This window comes from Athene noctua, chromosome 20 (genome assembly GCF_965140245.1).
Source record: "Athene noctua chromosome 20, bAthNoc1.hap1.1, whole genome shotgun sequence".
Lineage (NCBI taxonomy): Eukaryota > Metazoa > Chordata > Aves > Strigiformes > Strigidae > Athene > Athene noctua.
Genome location: NC_134056.1, coordinates 2,008,738 through 2,025,894, shown reverse-complemented (window position 1 = coordinate 2,025,894; position 17,157 = coordinate 2,008,738). Strand labels below are relative to the sequence as shown.

The following is a 17,157-nucleotide window of genomic DNA, read 5'->3' as shown; positions in this document are numbered from 1 at the left end:
ATGAGCTTTGATGAGTGTTTCTTCAGTTTTTGACAGGGAAGGGTTATTAAACTTTCCCAAAGCAATGCTGAGTTGTGGTATGTGGAACTTTTCTTAGCAGTTACTGATGTCTCTTACTTATGCCATCTAATAAATAAACATCAATGTAATGATTTAAAAAGGTAAATATGTTGTTAACGATAAGGGAAGGATCCTGTTTAATATCCTCTAGTAACACTGCTACTGTCTTAGGTGACAAAAGGTTTGGCTGTTCAAAATCTAGGAGAGCCCAATTCTGACATGATTTGGAACAAGGACGCCAAGAAGCTGCTTTGGTCTCAATGTCTGAAAGATACATTTTTAGTCGGCTAATTGAGAAGTGGTTTATTCCACAGAATAAGAATTAAATGCCATTTTATGTGTTAATATTCTTGTTTACTTTTAAACTGGACAGGGCCAGATTAAAAGGTAGGGCCAATTTAACCCTTCTGTAAGAGGGAGGGGATGGAAGGTAAGGGCACATGGAGCTAGTGTGAAAGGTATTTAAATGGTCTGTGATAAATACTTTCCTCTCTCACAGATGCCTGAGGAGCAAGCTTTCAGTGTTCTGGTCAAAATCATGTTTGATTATGGACTCAGGGAACTTTTCAAACAAAACTTTGAAGATTTGCACTGCAAATTCTATCAGCTGGAGCGCCTCATGCAGGTAGGTGTTCAAACTGGCGTGAAGTGAATGGATCAGAGCTGCAATCCAAAACTAGCAGTTTATCTTACACACGAACAGTGTGACCTCTTTCTAAGGATGAAGTATCCTGGGCTGCACCCAGAGCAGTGTGGGCGGGAGTCGAGGGAGGGGATTCTCCCCATCTGCTCCGCTCTGAGCCCCCCCTGCAGGGCTGGGTCCAGCTCTGGGGCACCAACAGCAGAAGGACACGGACCTGCTCCAGCAGGGGCAGAGGAGGCCACGGAGATGCTGGGGGGGCTGGAGCCCCCCCTGTGAGGACAGGCTGAGAGAGTTGGGGGGTTCAGCTGGGGAAGAGAAGGCTCCGGGGAGACCTTAGAGCGGCCCCCCAGGGCTGAAAGGGGCTGCGGGAAAGGGGGGAGGGACTCTGGATCAGGGGGGTAGGGGTAGGACAAGGGGTGACGGTTTTAAACCGACAGAGGGCAGATTTAGATCAGATCTAAGGCAGAAATTCTTCCCTGTGAGGGGGGTGAGGCCCTGGCACAGGCTGCCCAGAGAAGCTGTGGCTGCCCCCTCCCTGGAAGGGCTCAAGGTGAATTTGTATGAGGCTTTGGGCAACCTGGGCTAGTGAAAGGTGTCCCTGCCCATGGCAGCGGGTGGGACTGGGTGGGGTTTAAGGTCCCTTTCAACCCATTCTGTGAAGTGAGGACTATGCATATTGGAGGTGTTTTAGGGATAGAGAATGTTGTGTGCGGCTGGGCATGTGCAGTGAGTCTTAAAGCAGCCAGTGTGACCACCTGGGGTGGCTCTCTGGCCTGGCAGAGCAGTGGCACTGCAGGCTCCCCCAGAGTGGTTCTGCAGTGTCAGCACACCCACTGGCTGGGTTTTCTGCTGAGGTGAGGGCTGGGAGATTGGTTTCACTGGGCATGTGACATCGTGTCTTCCTGAGCATCCACACCGGGACAAGCCTTCGGCATCCTTAGGCAGTCCTTTGGCCCGTCAGGCAGCTGTCTCGTCAGGCATGGGTGCCTACAGAAGCCTGCCTTGCTGCCCTCCTTGTCACTCTACCCTACTTACTTCTGTTACTTTGGGATTTCAGCTACAGTTCCAAAATAGTATAAATTAACTTTCGGTGTTTATGTGTTTTTTTTATTAGGAATACATTCCTGATCTGTATAACCACTTCCTGGACATTAGCCTCGAAGCACACATGTATGCTTCCCAGTGGTTCCTTACCCTGTTCACTGCAAAATTCCCTCTCTACATGGTCTTCCATATTATTGACTTACTCTTATGTGAGGTATGTGTTATAACTGGGGACTTGGACTGTTAGCAACTTTTGACAGTTTCTCACTATCTTGATTCATGTCCTTGTTACTATCTGTTCTTTCAGAGCTAGGCATGTGATAATTATTTTTATGTAGAAGTGTTATGTTTCTGCAATGAAAGAGTTCTCAGCATTTTAAAGATACAAATTAGGAGTCAATATCTATGTAAAAGATTATAATCTCCTGTTTCTTAACTCTGTTGAACCTATGTGAGACTCCATACAGTGCTTATGGGATAAGAGTTAATTTACAAATACGTGGATTCCTCTGTTGTTAAATAATATTGTATGCAATGAGAACTTATTTCATCCCAAGAATATTGTTGTATGGAGGCCATTGCATATAAAACCACCCGGCTAACTCTCATGCTGGTAATCCAGCAAGCTTGGAGCTCTTTCTCTTGGGAACTCGAAGTCTCTTTATACTTCACAGCATATATTTAGAGAGCAAAATTATTGACATTGAGATTTAGTTTGTAATCACGTTTGGAACAGTTTATTTGGTGCTATGCTGGGGAGTAGTGTAATTTGAGTCAGAGCTTATTAACGTGAGTGAACAAATGACATTTTATACTGAAGCATCCTTGAGTTATTTAACAATTTGTCTTTTTTACTTTCTGTTTAACCTTATACATCCATTCTTCACTGGATCTGCGGTTGTTACTGTGAAGTGGCAGTGTGTCTGCATTCCCTTTCCTGAAGGGTTTCAGTATTCATAAACCTGCTGGTCAATGTTTTTACCCTTTCTCTGTATCTGTCTGCTGCTTGCTTTGTTCATGTGCCAATGTAACAGAAAGCAACAGATGGTATGGAGAAAATCAGTTCTATTTGTTTAGAAACACATTTTCAATTCATAAATAGTAAATGTCATCTTAGTGAAGTTTTAAGGGTTTTTTATCATTTTAAAGTAAAAGTGAAAGAATAATTTAGGTAGAAAAAGAAAGACAGAATCTTGAAATGATATGAGCAATGTGTCTTGATTATCAAAGGTACCCTTTAAGGTGTATGCTACTACTGACTATAGGAACCGTTAGTATTTAATTGGACAATATAAATAAAACACTTCTAAGGAGTAGTGGCAAAATCAATGATGTGGGACTCTGTCCTAAAGTGAGTCACTTTCTTTTTCATTACACGAATTATCTCAGGTTTTTAGTACCAAAACTTAATATATTGATGTATATTGCTGCATTTGAATCCAGGGTTTTCAGAAGTTGCTACAGGAAAATTAAATTATTTTGAGCCAACCAACTAGTCGTTAAAAAACAAATTAAAGTACACAACAGTGCCTTCATCATTTCAGAGTTTCAAACTACCAGGGAGATAGTAAAACCTGTGTTGAAACATGGTTTTGCTATCTGTAATGGCTATTCAGTAAAGATACTTTCCTAATTGTTTGCAAAGTCATTATCTGGGCCTCTGATGTAATATAGCACTTGATTACACTTGTATCCTAGTTCTCCTTTTCACAGAAACTAGACAAACAGCAAACCACACCAAATAAATTAATATCCAGGCTTGTAAATACTTAGAAATTAATTTATTTTGTCATTATTTTTCTCTCCAGGGAATAAGTGTTATCTTTAATGTTGCACTGGGATTATTAAAAGTGAGTATACAGCCTTACGTTGTGTTTTATGCATCATTAGGCAGCATATGAAAAATTAGATGTCTGTTACAGAAATATTATAACAACTTTCTGTATTACACGTGCTGTTGCCTGGTGTGCCCTGCGCAGCACAGCGCTTTTGGGGGTGGGGTGGTGGGGAAATAGAGGGCTGCAGAAACGGAAACAAACATTATTTGCAGAAAGTCAAAAAGTAGTGATGTTCTTGGAGCTTTACAAAACTGTTGTTGCTTTATAGTCTCTGGGAATTCAGTAATTGTACAAAGCCAGCTTTGCACTTACTGTTTTTTCTTTCCTTGTCTCCAGACGACCAAGGATGATTTGTTACTGACTGACTTTGAAGGGGCTTTAAAATTCTTCCGTGTACAGCTGCCCAAGAGATACCGTTCAGAAGAAAATGCAAAGAAGCTGATGGAATTAGCATGTAATATGAAGGTAAAGATGTGGTAACTGCAAGTGTATCTTTAAAGGGTACCATTTCCGTTTCCATATGTAATGCTGCAACTCACTTGTCCAACTGCAAATACATTGCAGATGCTTTAGGGTGAAACGCAGTAAAGCTCCAAGATTCTCAGAGTGCTGTGGGCCCACCTGGAGAACTCAAAAGAAAGAGTGGTTTTCAGCAAGCAATATTGAGTGCTACTTAAAATCAGAGTACTTCAAAACCCAAAAACAACCTTAAATGACTGATGGCACAAATAATTGCAGACTTTCTCTGGTAGTAGGTGCAAACAGGGTAGTGTCTTTCATCGAGAGGTAGTGGGAAGGTTTCATTTAAAACAGAGACAATAACGAGGAAACAGAATGTAATCTTTCAGACAGAAAATGGCTGGTTTTAATTGTGGGTGCATGTGGTGGATATGTACTGCAATAGGGAGCTCATTAAAAATGCCTTGATAGATTTATGGGTCTTCTACAGACATGATGGAATATGATTTGGAATTTAAAATCTCTTGCAAGTCAAGCTAGGGAAAATGACCTTGAGGTTTATGTATTCCCTGTGTGAGGTTTGGGTTTGTCATTGATTTATGGTGAGGGATATACGCCCCTTTTGTCAAAAGTGTTTTAAGTTAATATCCTGTTCAAGACTATTTCACTTGTACTCCAGCTAGCTGACACTAACAGGTTAATCTGCTGCAATCTTTGCAGTCTAAAGTGGGTCTGCTTCATATGAAGTTAAACCGAGTGCTGGCTGAGTTGTCTAGAGCTGCCACAGTTTGCTGAAGTTTTTTAATAATGCAAAAAAAGCATTGTTTTTCATGAGCAGCCCATGTGGGAGGTTTACACTATTGGCTTCCTTCTTGGCTTGTCATCTGGGTACTGGAAACAAGCGCAAAGACACTGGTTGGAAGCAGAGCCCTGACAAACCGTACGGTGTTGGGTGTGCAGGTGTTCCTGAACATTAATCTTTTCTAAGTACCTACTGCTTTCTGCAAGCTAATCTAGACTGTCTTTTAATGTGGTCATCACAGCTGTCTGACTTCAACAAATCACTGATTCAACCGTTCATACAGCCAATGTTTAGGAAACACTGATGATAATTAGACTTCTGACTTACAACAGAAACCACCTATCACAGTAAAATGTCATCTCTGGTCCTTATAGGAGCCTTCTGTGGAACAGAACAGAAACGTAGAAACTAGAGCTCAGTGTGTATTGTAGACTGGGGAGATGCTGTCCCAGAAATTAATTAATGTCAGTAATTCCTGTTTTCTTAATAGAATTTATTCAGAGAGTTCTGTGAGGTCTCCTGTATGTGAACTACTAAAGTGGAAGGGTTTTTTGCTTGATTGTGGGGTTTTTTTATATTTCAATTGACCACTAAGCCCTATTTCTTAAATATAGCTATATGAAATGAAAGTTCCAGCCTTTGACATTAAGACTTTGGTTATATATAGCAAATATTGCATTACTTCACAGCTGAAAGTCAATTGCTTCTCTAATCAGTAAATGTTGTAACAAAGCTTTATATGGGCACTTTGGAGTAAGCCCTTAAAGTGAAATTTCCAAATAAAGTTACAGTTAGGAGGTTATTGATTCCTCTTTATAGATGTAATGATTGAGGTCTAAAATGGCACTTTGATAATTTATCTGGTGGATTTTAAGGAAGCTGTGAGTCTTTCTTTACAGTTTCATGCAGATTAACTTTTAGTGAAATATACTGGTGTATGGTTCAAAGTATTGTTTTTCCTTAAAAATTCACTAGAGGAATGCTTTGTAGCATCAGTGCATAAGTATAAAATTTCCCTGGTATGTTCAAGGCATCTTGTGCTCCAGGTGTCGTAGCAGTATTCATAACAGTATTCTGCATAGAGTTCAAGCATATCTTATATGAAACTAGCATAGAAATTTTGCAATAATCAAGAATAAAGCAAGCTATTTTAGCTCCCAAATCATTTGACTTCAGCCATGGATCAGACGTTGCGTGTGCATCGGGTTAAGATCATGTGTAGTGAGTGCATTCGCCCTTCATGGTTCCGAATAACAACTTGTTCCTCTTCCCCCTCTGCCAAAATGCCCCGTGTTCCCAGTGCTGTGCGGAGTAGCCACAGCAAACGGTCTTCTCTGAGCGGTACAGGGCAAGGTTGTCCACTCCTTCCTTGAGCACTGTGTGGTTTTGGGGGGGTTAAATGGGAGGTTGCAGAGAAATTCCAGACTGTGCTACCGGGCTCTGCACAGATGCTTCGGTATCGCATCCATGTGTGTTGCCCCTGATGGGAGTGCTGCACGGAATTGCTTTCTTTGACCTAAAATATAAGTCCTTTGCTGTCAGTAGAAATCTCCAGATCTGTATCTGGAAGTGGTTTTGAGCAGAAAAGGGCCTGTTGTCAAAATAAATCATGTATAGGAAGGGAGAAGTAGCCTGGCTAAGGCATTGTGATTACAACAGCATTCTGCTGGAAAGGAGGTCAGTAAACGATCAGCTTGAGACAACACTGGATACTTACAGTCACTCCTCGGTGTGGCCATCAAATGTTTACAGAGTCGCTGCTGCCTCCTGTGCCCCCGAAAAACTGTGGTGGGACTTCAGCGTTCATTTCTGCTTTCTATCACCATGCAAACCCAGAGGCCTTGCGGACTTCCCCAGGGCACGGTTCCCTCTAGGGCTCCAAGTGTCCAGGGTCAGTGACAGTAAATCTTCTCGAGATCACCTCATTATTGGTACCTAAAGGCAAAACTGGTTTAATGCACTTGGAAAAGTAGAAGATGAAGATCCAGCGGTGTGCCTTCCTTCCCTCTCACACAGCAGGATGCCTCACTTCTCAAGATCTGACCTTTACATAGTTTGAGATTTGGTGTGTGAAACCCAATAATTTGGGCAGTGTTTGAGCAAGGGCAAAGCAGAGAAATAATCTACTCAAATTACTGGTTTCGTTGTCAGTAAAGGGTTAATACTCTGGGTATTTGTCTGGAGGTTTAGTAAGAATAACTTCTGCAGTTGTGATGTGGCTGGACTGACTCCAGGTAGATGGGCTGGCATCTCAGAAAAATGTCAGCTGAAGTACGGTGAAATGTTTCTGTGCAGCTCTCACTAGAGGGAGCCGAGCTACCAGTTTTCTACAGTTCATTTCGAGTAAGGTTGTTAATGATAAAACCAAAGATAAGAGAAACTAAACATGTTTTGCATTCTGCCTGTCATTTATGCATGTAAAATGCGTTTAACGTGTTTCTCGGACAAGACTTTGTTAAAGAGGAGAACATAGCCATAGCTTTTTAATTGATTTGGTTTGCTGAAATAATAATAAAGGTTCAGCAGCAACTTTTAATATGAGAGATTTAATTTAGGTGCACACTGACTTGCATGTGAAACACTCGCAGTGGTCTTGGCATGGTCTGTGTTGCTAAACCATTGTAGCACATGGCCCAGCTGACAGGTGACACCAGGAAGGGTGCAGGTCAAGGTCTGTTACGGGTTCTTTTGTGTTCTCTGTCCCTGTAGGACTTGAACACTGCACAAAACACTGAACTCAACACCATCCTTCTCTCCCCTCTCACAGAAGGGGAACCTGAGAGTCACTTCCCTGGTGGTGTGTGTCTGTCAGAGCCGAGGACAGATTGCAGCCTCCGGAATTGCGGAGCAGCAGGGGACAGAGCATACGTGCTGCCGAGACACCTCGGCAGCTCGGGGACTGGACTGTTTGCTGCTGAGCTTGAGTGACACGAGCAGAAATGTCAGCTGAGCCTGCGCTTGCCCTTTCAGCATTTGCAGTCTCATGTAAAGTAAACCAAACACTCCTGCATGGTGATAAATGTTACAGCTGAAAAAGCAGCTGCAGAAACCTCAGCATCATGCTAGTTAAAAATTAAGCACATCTTGTGGGTCTCGAGGCAGGCTGCTGTGCTAAGCCACTGTAGTGCCTGGAGCATCAAATAGCTGCACAGCACCAGGGAAAACTCAGGTAGGATGCTCCTGTGGATGCCTTTCAAAAACTTTTCTATATTCCACAGAAGGAGAAGAAGAAGGGATGCTTCTGTCACTATATTGAGTGGAATAGAGTTTTTGACCATCTCTAAGGGTTTGATACCCAAAACTGAGTGAAAATATTAGCTGTGTTTTGTAGAAGTCAGGAGTTGCCTAAAGCTTGTACCAAAACCCTTTGTGAATCGTGTTCTTTTATTGATGTTCTGGGCAGGAACTAATGGGCTGCTTTAATTTAGATTAGCCAGAAGAAGCTGAAGAAATATGAAAAGGAATATCACACCATGAGAGAGCAGCAAGCTCAACAGGAGGATCCTATAGAAAGATTTGAGGTAATGCTTACCTACTCCAGTCTGATTTAACACACAGTACCTGCAGGAAGTTCCTAATTCGACTCCCTTTTCTTTGAGCTGTTTTTGTTTTCTGACCAGTTTGGATACAACAGGGGAATTGGCTACATGAACATAAAGTGAATCTCTGTATATTAGCAGTGTTAATCAGGATGGGGTGGTTGTGAGCCCAGCTTCACGATGAAAAAAGGAAGAGTATAAATCTGTATTTGGGCTTATACGACTGTTTCACTAGAGCCTGTTTCTAGCATCTCTGTAATGTGCTGATTGTACCATGAACAGAAAGAAAATGCCTAATTGCTCATAACTCTGACTTCCATTGATTATAATCCTTCCTTCACTCCTCTCCCTAATTTCAGATTATGTACATTACGGTAAGTATATAATTTTATAGGTATTTTATTAGGAAAGAAATATAGAAATCTATTAGAAATCAACGTAAAATTATGTATGTGTATATGTAAGGATAACACACGCATACATACATAAATTCATCTATTTTAAGCTGAAGAGTTTTATGTAAACTTTCTTTAATATCTGTGTGCTGGAATTTATAACAGGAAGGAGAAAACAGAGTGATTTTCCCATAATCCTCCCCTCTCACCTGTTTCCAGCATGCAAATTCTATTTTGAGCCAAGAAAATCAGTACTTGTAGGAAACTCCTGGCAAGGTATTCATGGCAGAGTGATACCCCTACTATTGCAGTCTTCAAAAACATTTCTGTAGCTCAACAAGTAATAGCTGAGCAGTCTCATTTATACGTGGTTTCTTCTCATGGCTAATATTTTTTTTATTTTATATTTACAATGTGGCTAGCCAGTTTTGTCCTCATTGAATTTCATGCAGGTAGAGTTGTCTTTGCACACTTAAGCACTGTGTTTATGGACAAACACCTGGGAAGACCTTTTCCTTGATTTCTTTTCTTTCCCACAGCGTGAGAACCGGCGCCTGCAAGAAGCAAACATGAGGCTTGAGCAAGAAAATGATGATCTTGCACATGAACTGGTGACCAGCAAGATTGCTCTGCGAAAAGATTTAGACAATGTAAGACATGTCTTTATGCTGCCTAGTGGGGACAGGGTACTAGGGCTAATTCCTCATTACTCCTCACGCTGGAGAGGAGATACATAGAATATTTTTTTATTTGCATGGGATAGGATTCTGTCCTCCATGTTCTCATTGCAGACTGATGATACGCAGGCCTGTGTCAGAGCTCCACAGGAAACAGGACCGGGGACTTGAAATACTAATTACTCTGAAAAGCATTCAGAGTAATTTGAGGGAGAGGAGAGGTTCTGAGCCTGTATTTCAGTAGTTGCTTTCTTCTCTATGTCTATTAAAAGGAAGTCTAGCAGGAGCTAAGTCTTGGAATAGTCACAGAGGTAATAACAGGGATGCTGTATTCTGTTTCCTTCAGCTGGTGTTCTTATGAAGAAGATTTCACAGCAGACAGGCTTTTGCAAAGTGTCTAATAAACTTGAAAGTCTGAGTCTGTCTGGTGAAATCAGATCCTCAGACACCTTAGGCAACCTCTGAAAATGTTATTGTGGTTTCCATTTGGCTTGTTGAAATCTGCCTGTGTGAACTCATCATCCTGGGTTGTTTCCCATATCAGTAGAGCTCTCAGGAGGAAACTTTGGATTTGTTTTGTTACAGGATTTTTTAAATTTTTTTTTTTTTTTAAGCTTGCTGTCCCGTTCCCTTCTTTTACATGTTCATGCTTGGGAGATTTTATTAGGATATGCTTTTTTTTTTTTTTTTTTACAGGACATGGAGACAGAAAGGTACTGACACATGGTAGGCTAGGACGCATTTAGCCTATCTGCTTGAGGAGATAGGGCGAGAGTTCAAGTGCTCATGTTTGCCATTCTTGTTCTGTACCAAGATAAGTGCATTTCTGAAATCTCCAAGGAAGATTACTTTTGAAAATCATACAGTGCAGGAGTTGACAAGCTTTAAAATGTTTCAGCTTATCTGCTTCAGAGAATTTAAGGTTTCCCACGGTCTCCTGGAAATTTGCTGTTGGAAAACATATTCATAGTAAACGTTGATGCTAATGGGGGAGTGTTGCTCTTAATGAGGTTTGGTTTATTATATCAACTGCTCTTCGGTGTTAAAATCTGTGAATCATAGAAGCATGTTCTAGAAGCAGGGTTTTCACACCGCAGTGGTATGTTCCCTTCCTGTTACCTGAGTTTTTCACTTCATTAAAGATAGCTCACAGAAGGCTGTGCTGCCTGCCGAGCGGTTGCACGCAGGGGATGGACTCCAGCAAAAAAATGTACTGAAGAAGCTTTTTGTATCAGCTATTAACTGTTGTTTGTGGCTGCTGGAGCCTGTGTGAGACGCAGTTATGCTTTTACATTGATTCATTTATATGGAGAGCCAGGAGATGAAGAAAATTAAGCCAAATCTTTGAAATAACCTCATTGGATGTATAATAGTCATGCCGTCAAAAATGCTAAACGATGTTGGCAGCATTTGGGTTATCCCCCAGGAGGAGATAGGTAGGTTTGATCCTACTTTAGGACCCTGATTAATTCTTCTAATTGGATCCTGAAATGATAAGTTTCATTCTACTAGCCAGATGTCCTGCAAGAGAAGTACCAAAGGACATTGTTTAACACACCTTTTCTAACACCTTCATGGCACGTCTGAAATCTTGCAACCTAAAAGATCAAAGCAAAGCATTTGGAAATAAAATAATTTCCTTAATATCCTTTGCACTAGACCAGAAAATAGGCTTCATTTTTCTACTGTTGTTGGACTCCCACATCCCAGTTTTCTTTAACTTTAAAACAGCTTAAAAACCTTGTATAATGAAAAGATGTTCTCTTTGCCTTTGCCATCTGTTTTAAAGGATCAGCAGGACTTTAAGGGACTAAAATTCACTTTTTGATTTTCTTCCTTTGAAGGGAATTGGTACAGCTGCTTTCTGAAGATTTATATATCATTATTGATCTATTTTTATGTAGAATTCATACACCTATTGGGAAGTACTGCATTGCTGTGTATAGGACAGGAAAAGGTGTCCTACCTTTGCAGGGAGAGTTTTTAGTGGTTTATAAAGAACCCAAGATATTTCAACAATACAGCTTTATTCTTAAAAAGCTGAAGTAAGAAAGGATGGTATGGTTTCTGGTGGGACAACCCGTTTCTTTAAGGAGGAAGGGAGAGAGGGGTCTGACTCTTATGTTTGCTTTGGCAGCTGTGTTTTTTTCATGCAGTATTTTCAGGGTGACATAACAAAGATGGTATCAATCCATTGGTAGGTGTCATAGTTCTGGGGTTTTTTAAAATGTTCTAGAGGCATTTTTCATTAATTCTGTTTTCATTGCAAGGTTGAATGTTTGCAAGTTGAACTTGGGTCTAAGCTGGTTACAGTATTTTATCAGTTTTGCACATTGTTAGCTGTTCTGTGCCTTTTGTTGTCTTCAAAATGTATTGGTCAACTTCCAGTCTGGATGAGAAAACAAAACTTATTTCTGTTGTTGGATTTCTTTGGAGCAATCCCTACGCCAGTTTTGCTAAAACTAATCACTGAATTCAAGGAGGAGAGATGGAGTATAGTGGTATGCTTTGTTAATTTTGATTTGTTGCTGCTTTGCCATTGCAGATGGTAATTTTCAGAAGAATAATTTTCAGAATAAAGTTTTATTGTTATTAATAACAATGAACAGACCCCTATTAACAAGAATGAAAAGACTGCAATCTTGGCTGTGTCCTACTGGAGCCTGTGCCCGTGGCTGCCCGGCAGCGTCTGCACAGCAAGAAAGCCTCTCTTCAGCACCGTGCTGCCCTCTTTGTGTTTCAGGCAGAGGAGAAGGCAGACGCTCTGAATAAGGAACTGCTAATGACCAAACAGAAGCTGATTGATGCAGAAGAAGAAAAGAGGCGCCTAGAAGAAGAGTCAGCTCAGGTTGGGGGTGTTTCTGTCATTTTCACATTTCTGTGCAGTACAGAAAATATAAAAAAAAAAAAAAGTGACAAGTGTGGGAAGGGCTTAATGTTCTAAGTCATGTTTGTCCCTCTTCTGTAGTGTAAAGGACGTCAGCAAAGCAGAATTCTTCACTTTCCTGCCAGGTGCTTCATAGGGTAGTGAATTTTTAACTTGAAATCACGAAGGGACAGACTGTGCCAGCGATTGCTGCACAGAGAGGCAGTACAGGACTTCAGCTGTCAGCACTTCTTGTTAATACTTTCTTCTCTTACCTAGTTGGTTTTTCTAACAGTGATGGCCACCAAAGTCCAGCTTTTCCTTGTCTGCATGGAGCTGGGCTAGACCGTTGCTCCCTGGTGCAGAGTATAGCAGTGAGGTTAAGGAGGAGGAGGAAATACCACCTGTTATTCTTCAATTCATTTATTGTACAAATATATAAACCCTTTACTTTGTTGGTTTTTTCTTTCTGCAGCTGAAAGAAATGTGTCGTAGGGAACTAGATAAGGCAGAGTCAGAGATCAAAAAGAACAGCTCTATTATTGGTGACTACAAACAGGTAAGTACAACTTAATGATGATGTGGTTTGCTATCAAATTGCAAGACTTTCTCAGGTATTTGAGGAGATTTCTGGAAATAAGTGTAATCTGTGCCATGCATTTGAGGAAACATTTTAGCTATCTTAAATGGGAAGCTTGTGGTTGGTTTTGCTGAGATCCTGATGCTTGGTGGTCAGTTCTGTTTGCCCCGATGTAGGTATTTGTAGGTCATCTGTCGCCACAGCCTGGGTTACAGCCTAACGTTGTTCAGATGGGCTCTTGTATATCAAAGGCCCACCTCATTCTAAAAAAGTGTTCTCTCCCAGCTTCCCTTCTTCAAACGGTAACTGCACTTAAGAAATAAAAAAGATGCCTTTTTCCTTTCAAAGATTTTGCTCCATAATTCAAGCTCCTGATCATAAGGTATCAAGGGAGCAAATTCATGTGTCAGACATTCTGAAGTCTGCATCACATAGGTCTCAAGGAGTGAACTTTTTTTTTGTATTACTCTGGCTGTCTTGCCTGCTTCTTTTATCCCAAAGGCAACAAAAAGAGCCATGCTATTCCTGACCTTTTCTGGCTCCTTTAGCAAGGCCAAACTGCTTGTGTTGAAACTGCACCTTTTCCTGTGGGCATAGAAGAATAGGGAGAGAACGAGAATATGTACAGTGGGACAACTTAATGCAGCATCCCAATTCTGCTGACTTTCTCAGTGCCCTCGGACTATCCATATTAATATTCCTATAGCATTTATTTGTGCTTTAGCATTTATTTGTGCTTTAGCATTCATTTGAGAGGAAATCTACATTTATAAATGGTCTGGTAACATAATTTTCCTTGTCAGATTTGTTCCCAGCTGAGTGAGCGACTGGAAAAGCAACAAACAGCAAATAAAGCTGAAATTGAGAAAATACGGGTAAGAAACCAGATAGATTTTTAGTCTACAATGTTTAAATCTCTTAGCAAAATTGTAACAGAGAGCACACGTTTATTTCATTCCTAAAATGGTGGCTGGGAGTTTCCTAGTGACTTCTAGTTTTGGAAAGAAGATTTTAAGGGGGAGATCTTGGAGAAGAGATGAATAACTGTCAGCTATATTGGTTACATCCTAATGTTGATGCTGGGCAATAGCAACTGTTAATTTTTCGGAGGGGTCGTCTTTTCTGGAGATTTCTCTTCTATCTTTTACCATAAAGTAACATGTAGGCAGTACAGAGCCCATTACTGTTGCAATACAGTTTTACCAAAAATACAGCAGTGTTTTCCAGAGCCCCTAAATCTGGGGGTGGCTGGAGTTCCTGCTTGGCTGTGCTTCCCCAAAAGTTTTTGAGTTTGCAAGTCATTAGTGGTGCCTCTCATGTTGTGCTGCTCTTCCAGAGCAGAGGCAGGAAAAGGCTTTGATCATACCACCGGCATTTGAATGCAAGCATTCACGGTCAGGTATTTACTTTAGCAAAAAGTGGATGACTGTGAGCATTGCCGGGAGTTCTTCAATAAAGAAGGCCGTGTGAAGGTTGCGAGTTCTGCCAAGGATGGTTCAGATGAGGACACAGATGAGGAGAAGGAAACGCTGAAAAACCAGCTGAGGGAAATGGAGCTTGAGCTGGCCCAGACCAAGTTGCAGCTTGTGGAAGCAGAATGTAAAATACAGGTAATGCTTTGGGGGTTCCTTTTGTAGTCTCTATGGTATGTCTGCCTGCCTTCCTAGAAACATGTGTGTGTTGTAGAGGGATTGGAAGGGATCCTGTTCGTTGAAACTGTAACCTGCTATTTCCTGCATGGGTTATTTAACCAAACGTTGGGTCTGAAACATAGTGTATGCAGACAAAATAACTGAAATTGCATGAACTGTATTCACCAGCTCTACAACTCCAGACATCTGCCTGGCTGCAGTGCAGTACTTACTGACTGATCTGCAACTTCTTGGAAGAAATCCAAACTCTGACAGAGTTCTGAATCATGCATTTCTTTATCACACAATCAATGTTAAATGAAGAAGTAACATGTGACAAATGTTAGACGTGTTTCTTAAAACATGATTGGAAAGCACTCCAGGTATTTGAGGTATTTGTGTAAAATATGACAACATTGTTCTTTTAGCCTAGAACTGGTATGTCACTGCTTCTCACTCACAGAAAGGTAAAAATCAGTTTGTAGAAGGGCCAGTTCCTGTGGGAATAGCTCCTTCTCATATGGGAAAGAATTAAAGGGTTTGGATGTACTGGGGAAAGCTGAATGTTTCACTGGGACAATGACACAAGTCTTGTTTTCCTTTTCAAAGTGTTGTGGTTTTTTTTTCCCTTCATCAGCTTGTTGCGCTGCTTTTCAATTTAATGTCAGATTTGTTTAACTGCTAAAGTGGCCAAGAGATTGTAGATGTCCTAGAGCTCTCTAAGTTTAACTCATATAACCTTGTGCTGTGAATACGTAACAGATTAATGAAATTACTCTTCCATTTGCAGGATTTGGAGCACCATTTGGGTCTGGCATTGAACGAAGTACAAGCTGCAAAGAAAACATGGTTCAACAGAACAATAAGCTCTATAAAAACAGTGACTGGAGTCCAAGGAAAAGAGACTTGTTGAAAAGCAGTTCTGTCAAACACACCTTCTTAACACAACACCTTTTGTTGCCTTCCTTGGCCAGATGTTTAATTCTGTGACATGAGAGGACCAGAATGTAAATAAACTAGAAACACAGCATGTCAGGATGTCAATAGGTCAGTGAGAAAGAGGATGGAAACACGAGAAAGGTTTTATGGCTAGACATGGGATCTTCATACTACTGATATTTAACAGGTGATGTAGCTAGATTGAAGCTCTTCAGAGAAACACTCCATTCTGCGGTCTGGCTGGAGGCTTTTCACAGACTAGGTACGAGAACTTACCAAACCCTAATTGTTAAGTTTACATATGATAGGTTTTTTTACAGTTATAACCTTTTTTAATATTTTATTTGAAAGGAAAAGTGTCACTAACAAAGTAAAAAAAAAAAAAAAAACAAAAAAAAAAAAAAAGGAAAAAGGAAAAAAGAAACAAGAAAAAAAAGGCAACTTTAGCAAGAACTACATCAGTGCCAGAAAGCAGTCCCCAGAGGTAGGATATGGAGAGTAGGAGGTGACATGTTTTGTTTTATGAATGGGGATGATTTCAGCATTCCTGTCGAGCAACCCCACTTTGTTTTAGTAGATGCAGCATCCATCTCTGTGTTTGGCATTTCTTTCTGTTACTAATCAATTCTATGCAACTCTGGGCTTTTTTGGCATGGGCTGCCAAACAAATTCACAACCTGAGGCTGGGAGACTTGTCCAAGTGCTAGACAAGAATAATCAGAATTCTTGGCAAATTTCCGTTTCACTTCCGTGTCATATTGTTTGATCCACATATCAACAGCGTTAAAATCCCCAACACCAGGACTGCTAATAAATACTAATTATGTGGATGGTCTGACATTTAATTCAGTCTTTTTGTTTGGTTTTTTTTTGTCAGGTTTTTTGTTTTGTTTTTGTTTGTTTTTACCCGGCTGTAGCAGGCCTTCTGTGAAGCTCTGAGAAAGCTTCCAGGATTTAGTTTTGCACATAGGTATGAATGGGACAAAGAAACAATAAACTGAGATATATATGAGGCAAAAATCACTGCGTGAGTGTAGCTGCGAGCATCTATAGCTATCCAAGTCGCTTCCCTGGTAACACGTTCAGAGGTTGTGTAGGTCGTTTTCACGCTCAATGCAGTTGCACTAATAGGTGCTAAACGTGCTTGGATTTCTTACTCATTGGATTGTCTTGAGTTCTCACCAGAAAGCTGTAGAATGGAGTTTTGCACCTTGTAATTTTTTTTAATTTATAATGGTTTGTGTTATGCTGAAGTATCTATTGCATCAGTGGATAAATTTTGTGTGCAGTGTGAGTATAAGCTGGTAACAATAAGAGGCACTGGTTTGTATATAAAGATATTTGGTTTATTTTGTATTTCTACCTTTTTCTTGTTTACTGTACTAATGCTAGCTAATGTACTCTGTAACTACGGAATAGAACATGCTATGTCCAAGCTTTTTTCCTTAACTGCATACATTATCTCTATTGTTTAATACCAAAAAAAAAAAAATACTGTAACTCCATCAATATTAGATGCGTGGACATTGTGGTAGCATAGTTGCAGTGTGTATACTTTATGAATTGAAATATAAACTAGTAAAATTGTATAACTATTTTGTTGTTTCATTTCATTTTAACAGGAAATTAATTAAATATTTTGCAATATAAAGCTAATTCTCTTCTTAAAGTAGAAGCAGTAGCA

General features: G+C 40.5%; 1 protein-coding gene across 3 annotated transcripts in view; it reads left to right on the top strand.

The window, feature by feature from the left end:
- Positions 1–17,059, top strand: part of RABGAP1 (RAB GTPase activating protein 1) — a 73,534-nt gene extending 56,475 nt beyond the window's left edge. For all 3 annotated transcript variants that reach the window (XM_074923469.1, XM_074923470.1, XM_074923471.1), the window contains exons 16-26: positions 560–685; positions 1,818–1,961; positions 3,556–3,597; positions 3,922–4,050; positions 8,275–8,367; positions 9,320–9,430; positions 12,201–12,305; positions 12,799–12,882; positions 13,707–13,778; positions 14,316–14,513; positions 15,325–17,059. In XM_074923469.1, the coding sequence (XP_074779570.1) occupies positions 560–685; positions 1,818–1,961; positions 3,556–3,597; positions 3,922–4,050; positions 8,275–8,367; positions 9,320–9,430; positions 12,201–12,305; positions 12,799–12,882; positions 13,707–13,778; positions 14,316–14,513; positions 15,325–15,447 (1,227 nt within the window). In that variant the 3' untranslated portion in view covers positions 15,448–17,059. The remainder of the gene's footprint in view (positions 1–559; positions 686–1,817; positions 1,962–3,555; positions 3,598–3,921; positions 4,051–8,274; positions 8,368–9,319; positions 9,431–12,200; positions 12,306–12,798; positions 12,883–13,706; positions 13,779–14,315; positions 14,514–15,324) is intronic.
- Positions 17,060–17,157: the final 98 nt, after the last annotated feature.